The 7,500-nt window shown below is 29.2% G+C and overlaps 1 protein-coding gene across 1 annotated transcript in view; it reads left to right on the forward strand.

The window, feature by feature from the left end:
- The window catches only part of LOC119573997 (voltage-dependent T-type calcium channel subunit alpha-1H-like), a 94,214-nt gene that overhangs the window by 85,474 nt on the left and 1,240 nt on the right, over window positions 1-7,500 (forward strand). Inside the window, exon 23 of the mRNA XM_037921095.1 lies at window positions 498-550. Within this exon, the coding sequence (XP_037777023.1) occupies window positions 498-550 (53 nt within the window). The remainder of the gene's footprint in view (window positions 1-497; window positions 551-7,500) is intronic.

The raw sequence follows: 7,500 nt of genomic DNA on the forward strand, positions 1-7,500 counted from the left end.
GTTTTTGAAAACTTCCATTACTTTTTCCATTGGTCTCACTTATTCCTATTTTTGAATTTTTATCTATATCCATTTCGTTACAGACAGTATGTAATTTACCCATCTCTTTCAATTTTCCTTACATTCCACGTTCCGATTTTTTAATGTGGTTTTCTGAATTGGAGGACATGTTTTCTTATCTTCTTTGTCTTCCAATGCATGTTTAACATTGTCAGCCTGGTTGCCCACTGACTAACGCGCCCCTTGATAAACCACGACGACGGGCGATGTGGTATGAATTCTCATTTCTGTATTTAATCATTGTGTAGAGGTTTTTCATGAGAAAAATAAAAGTTGAGTGTAATCCCACAGCTCCTTTCAAAAAAAAAAATAAACTCGCAGTCTCCAACTACCTAGGGAGGAACTATCTCTGCCGCTTTCAAACACAGTTCCTGTAATACGCCAGACTTATTATTTGTGAAACCAGTAGTCATATAGACTGACGGGTTTATCACCAGATATCCACTGCCCTTCTGCCGACAGTTTCAGTCACACGCAAACCCTGGTATAGGTGAGCTAATAGGGTGCTATCCCTTTTTTTGTTCAAGGGAACCCCAGGGTGCAGTTTTATGTCTTACCCAGGACGATAATCTATTATATATATATATATATATATTATTATATATATTATATATATATTATATATATATATCCCCATATATATCTAAGATATATATATATTATATACTATATATATATATATATATATATAATCACATACTATATCGACATATATATATCTATCTAGTATCTATAGATATATAAATATATAGCTATATATAATATATATATATATATAATATATATATCTTACACACCCCCACACACACCACACACACACACACACACACACACACACATCAGACACCACATGGACACACACACCACACCATATCATCTATCTATCCTATCTATCTATCTATCTTCTATCTATCTATCTATATATATGTGTGTGGTGTGGTGTGTGTGTGTGTGTATGTGTCTATGTGTGTATGTTGTATGTGTACTGTGTTATTTGTATGTTGTTGTGCTATGTGTCGTGTGTTATGTGGTGTGTTGTGTGTGTGTGTTGTTGTGTGTGTGGTGTGTCCTGGGTGGTGTGTTAACATCCTAGGTAGATATATTAATTATATGTAAAATTTGTAAGATGTGTGTGTGTATTGTGGTGCTGTGTACAGCATCATATATATATATATATATATATATATATATACTTATTATATATATATCCATATAGTTTGGTGTGTGTGTGTGTGTGTGTGTGTTTGTGTGTGGTGTATGTGTGTGTGTAAATAGAGAATATATACGTATTTATGTTAATTTTGTGTGAGTGTGTGGGTGTTTGTAAGTATATAGATAATAATATATATATATATTATATCTATCTATTATACTATATACATACATATACATATAATATATATATGTGTGTGTGTGTGTGTGTGTGTGTGTTGGTGTGTGTGTGTGTTTGTGTGTGTGTGTGTGTGTGTGTGTTGTATGCCTTATATATAAGATACATGTTTGTATAATATAGAAATATATAATATATTAATTTATGGTCATAGATATTTATATATACTACATATATGTATCATCTTACGCATATATATACTAATACTAATATTTAGTAGTATTATATTATATATATAAGTATTTATATTATTATATAGTATAGTATAGTCATATTATACATATATACAGATATAGTATAGGTTAGTTATTATTACTATATATATAAATATATATATATACTCTATATATATATATATATATACATAATATATACACATCTATTTATACATTGACATACCACACACACACGGACACACACACACACCACACAACAACACACACACGCACACACACACACACACCACACATACACACACACACACCACACACATATAATATATAGTATATATATTATATATATATATATATATATAATTATATATTATATATAATTTATATAATACTTCATATGCATCACATTTATATCATTGACACATATATATATGTATATATATCAATGGTATATATAATCTTAGTATATAGTAATATATATATTAATATATATATAATATATATATATGTATAGGTATGATATATATATATTTATTGGTGGGATTTATAACTGTATATATATATGTACAACACACACACACAAACACAGAGCCACACCCACACAGACACACACACACACACACACACCCACGACTACACACACACACACACACACACACACCACACACCCACACACTCACACAACACTAAAGACACACGACCACACACACACACCTACACACAGCACAACTCAAACACATAAATATGTTATATATATGTATATATATATATATATATATATATAGTATATATATAAATCACTATTATAAAATATAATATAATATATACATTTGTAGTTATCTAATGCAATATATACATAGTATAAATAATATATGATATATTAGTACATATTTCTACCTCTATTATAACTATATACATAGCTATTTATAGCTTATATATTATATATATATATATATATATATCTACTCTATAATAACTTATCCTAATATGCTTTATAATATATATATAGTATAATACTATGTGATGTCTCCTGTCATATATATATTATATATATATATTAGATATATATTATATATATATATATATTCTTATAATATATATGCTTATATAAATATATATATATATATAGTATATATAATATATATATATCTATATTATAATAATCTATATATTTATGTATATATTCATAGATATAAATGTATAAATAAATATATTATACTATGTGCATAGTGATATATTACTCAATACATATATAAGATAATAATAACTATATCACTATTATATATATATATATATATATATTATAATATACTATGTATCTATATATAATATTACTATCTATATTATATATATTAGTATATATCTATATATTTTATTGTGTACATGATAAACATATAATAGATATATATATAACTATATAATATATTATACTAATATATATATATATATATATATATTATGTGTGTGTTGTGTGTGTGTGTGTGTGTGTGTGTTGTGTGTGTTTGTGTGTGTTGTGTGTTGTGTGTGTGTGTGTTCTGCTGTGTGTGTATGTGTGTGCGTGTGTTGTTGTGTGTATGGTCTGTGTGTGTGTGTGTGTGTGTTTACATATGTATAAATTATGTTACATACATTTTTTGTGTTCGTCCTTGTAAGTAAGAGATAAGACTTGTCAGAACAACATATATCTCTCGACAAGTATTCTCAAAAATGTCTAGAATTTTCCCTGGACAACGTAAAGACCCTATAGTGGCCCAACTAAAAAGGACTCTGTGAGTCGGAAACTGCTCGAAAACGCAGTTATTTTCCGAATAAGCAATCTCGTCCTGTTTATTGATCCCTTATAAATATACACTGTTTTGTCTTTGTCTGTTCGTAATCTTTATTTGGGGGGGCTGTTAAAATTTACTTGGGGAAAAAAAAAAGGTCAGATGTGCTGTGTCGTTTAGTTTTGATTTTCATTAGAGAAGTGACAAGAGGTCGTGTGAAACGAGGGAAATTTTGGGAAGGATTGGAGATAGATAGTAGATAGATAGATGTGTACATCAGTGTGTGTGTGTGCATATGTTTATTTGTGTTTGTGTTTGTGTTTGCTTTTTTTGTGTGTGTGTGTGTGTGTGTGTGTGTTTGTTTGTGTGTGTGTGTGTGTGTGTGTGTGTGTGTGTGTGTGTGTTTGTGTGTGTGGTGTGTTGTGTTGTGTGTGTTTGGTATGTGTGTGGCGGATAGGTAGAGAGAAAGAAATAGTGATAGATAATAATAAGATAGATAGATAGATAGATATAGAGAGAGTAAATGAGAGAGAGGAGACTGAGAGAGAGAGAGAGACCTGAGAAGAGAAGAGGGGGTGGAGAGGATCGTAGAGAGAGAGAGAGGTGAGAGACTGAGAGAGAGGAGAGAGGAGGTAAGACTCGAGAGAGAGAGGAGAGAGAGAGAGAGAGAGAGAGAGAAGAGAGAGAGGAGAGAGTTATATATGTCTGTTCATGTGTGTGTGATAGACTGTAGACGTGAAAGAAAGAAAGAAGATAGAAAGATAGATAGTAGATAATGATATGATATGATAGATAGATGTGTGTAGCGAGAGAGAGAGAGAAGAGAAGCAGAGTATTAGATAGAGAGAGATAAGAGAGTAGAGGGAGAGAGAGAGGCTAGAGAGAGAGAGAGAGAGAGAGTAGAGAGAGAGAGAGAGAGAGATAGAGATTGAACGAGAGAGATCATACAGACCGAGAGAGAGATAGAGCGAGATAGAGAGGTGAGAATCAGAAAGACAGAGAGAGAGATAGAGAGAGAGAAGAGAGGGAGAGAGAGAGAGAGAGAGAGAGAGAGAAAGAGAGAGAGGAGAGAGTATGAGAATAGAGAGAGCTCGAGAGAGAGAGAGAGAGAGAATGAGAGCGAGAGAGAGAGTAACCTGATCATAAACAGTTTAATGGAATGATTCGATTCTGTCTCAGCCAGAAGAGACTTACAGGTCGAATTATGCAGGGTATTTCTAATACACATATATATACTGAATATGTATTTGTCCTGCGAATGAGTGATATTTTTCACTTACCTTTAGTATCCGGATGGCAGCAGAATATAAATGTGTAATTATCATGACTGAAAATATACATAAAGAGTTTAAAGTGAATATTTTTCAAAGGTATATACAAAAAACAAGCGAGTGTGTTCTGAGAGTCGGAGAAAAAAAAAAAAAGCCGTTGTCTCGTAACTTGTATATATATATATCTTATCATTTTACCGTCGATGATAAGATCTTATCAAGGTGAATTTTAAATAAGATTGTTGTATGCATGGAAGCATGTATTTGGGTTAAACAGACGTACTGAAGCTTATTTTATTTCTAACAAGAAAAGCCAATGGAGTCCCTCGTTTTTCTATCATGGTAGGGGCTGTACTCAACTAGTGTTTTCTTTGAAGTTTTCTGCGGACAGCCCTTGTGTTCTTTTGCGGTGGTTATTGGAAATATTGTTCACTATCGATGTCATTACGAGTACACTCGTTCTTTCTGTTCTGGCTTCTTTGTATCAATACATTCAATTTACCAGAAGATAACTATGGATGTATGATATCTAATACCTTACTGCTAGCAAAAGAGAAACATAGATTCATGCTGTCATTCTAAACATGTCCTAATGGTTTCTGCGCATAGACTCTATCTCAAAAAACTATCCTTTCTCGACCAAACAAAGATACTCTGTTTCCCTCCCCCTTCGCGATCTAGGTCTAGTTCGTGTGACAATGTGTGCACATGTACAACCTCTCGGTACTTGTTTTCCTGAGGCACTTTTATCTACATCATAAGTTTTAGCTAAATAGCTAAGTTACAACCGCACAGGATGCCATGATGCGCCATGTCTATGGTGGGTGGTGGGCGGTGCTTCTGTGGGCTGGGAGGGTAGGTAAAGGGAAGACACAAACTTTGGTATTATTCATAACTATATATATATAATCAAGCACTATAGTGGCGACTGATTATTACTTAATTCACGTGTATATGGGCTATGGCATGTGACTATTGCGAGTTATTAGACAATTTTCCATATTGTTAACTCGATTATAGCTCTTAAACTAATAATTTGTAATTGTTAAACCACTACTATCGTTTGTAACATTACAAAGTTTGGCATATGTTATTTGATTTTTAATATCAAATGATTATTGCTCATGGTTATAATTTATATTAGGACGAACTTATGATGATGTCGATTAAATTATATATGCCTTTCATTTGAAAACTTTACTATTTTGATCTTTGTTTGTTGTTGTTATTATGCTGTAATATATATGTATTTATACATATATATATATTATATATATATATATACCCATATTATATATTATAAGATATATTATCTTATGTATTTTAGTCACATGGAATCTAGAGTATAATTATCTACTCAATTACAAATATATTCAGCTATATTTAAATAGATAGTACTAATGATACAACTATATATATATATAATATAGATGTATGTATAGTAGGTGTATGTATATAGATACATACTAGCACGAACGTCTCTTACACCACCCAACCACACACACACATATGGGTCTGGTGCACAAAGAACGCACCGCATATAATGTAATCTATAGCATATATTAATTAGTATTGGATACTCTATATATTATATTACTCTAGATATATATGATATCATATAATATATATATGTATATATATATATTATAGTAAATTATATTATATATATATGTACCTATATATATATAATATATCATCTATATCTATACTACATATATATATTATATATATATATATAATATCATATTACATAGTATAGAGAGAGAGAGAGAGAGAGAAGAGAGGCAGGCGTAGGAGAGAGAGAGAGAGAGTATCCGTCTATATATTATATGCTTGAGTATATTATAACATTATAATCTATATATATATATATATATATATATATATATATTTATATTTGTACATAAGACATATATATATATATATATATACCTATATTACATAATATGTTATCTATATATATATATTAATGTAGCCACGTTCCTATAAGTATATATATATATATATATTAGTATATATATATATAACTAGTGAATTAGATACATATATATAGATATATATTATATACTACTATATAATAATAGTATTATTACTACTATCTATATACACATACACACACACACACATAAACTCGCACACACATATAATGAGTGTGTGTACGTGTGTAGTAATGTATAGTATTGTGTGCATATATACGTGACAGAAAATAATATATAAGGTACATTATACTATATCCTATATATAATTGGTATATAGAATAAGTATGACTAGTTAGATTCTATTATATATATATATTATAATATATATAATATATATTATTATTTATTATATATAAATGCGTGTGAATGTGTCGAGTGTGTGTGTGTGGTGGTGTATGTGTATACATGTGCGTTTTAATATTATATTAAGATATATATTATAGTAATATGATATAATATAATATATATAGTACAGTGTGGTATAAGTACAATTTTTTTTATCTAAAAAATTTTTATAGAATGTATTATATATATATATATATATAGTATATATATATATATATATAGATCTTATATATATATATATATCTAATTATATATATAACTGTGTGTTTTGTGTGTGTGTTCATATGACACATACATACATATACCTATGAATATTCAATAAAATTTTATGTAAGTATAGTATTATATATCTATAGATATATATATATAATATATATATATATATCTAACTAATATACTAAATTATATACTAGTCCATAGGTTAGCAGTCATAAGTTATAATTATATAATATATATATCTATATATATGATATATATATCAGTATATATATCTTTATATATATATAGAGATGGCTA

The sequence above is a fragment of the Penaeus monodon genome, chromosome 6 (genome assembly GCF_015228065.2).
Source record: "Penaeus monodon isolate SGIC_2016 chromosome 6, NSTDA_Pmon_1, whole genome shotgun sequence".
Classification (NCBI taxonomy): Eukaryota; Metazoa; Arthropoda; class Malacostraca; order Decapoda; family Penaeidae; genus Penaeus; species Penaeus monodon.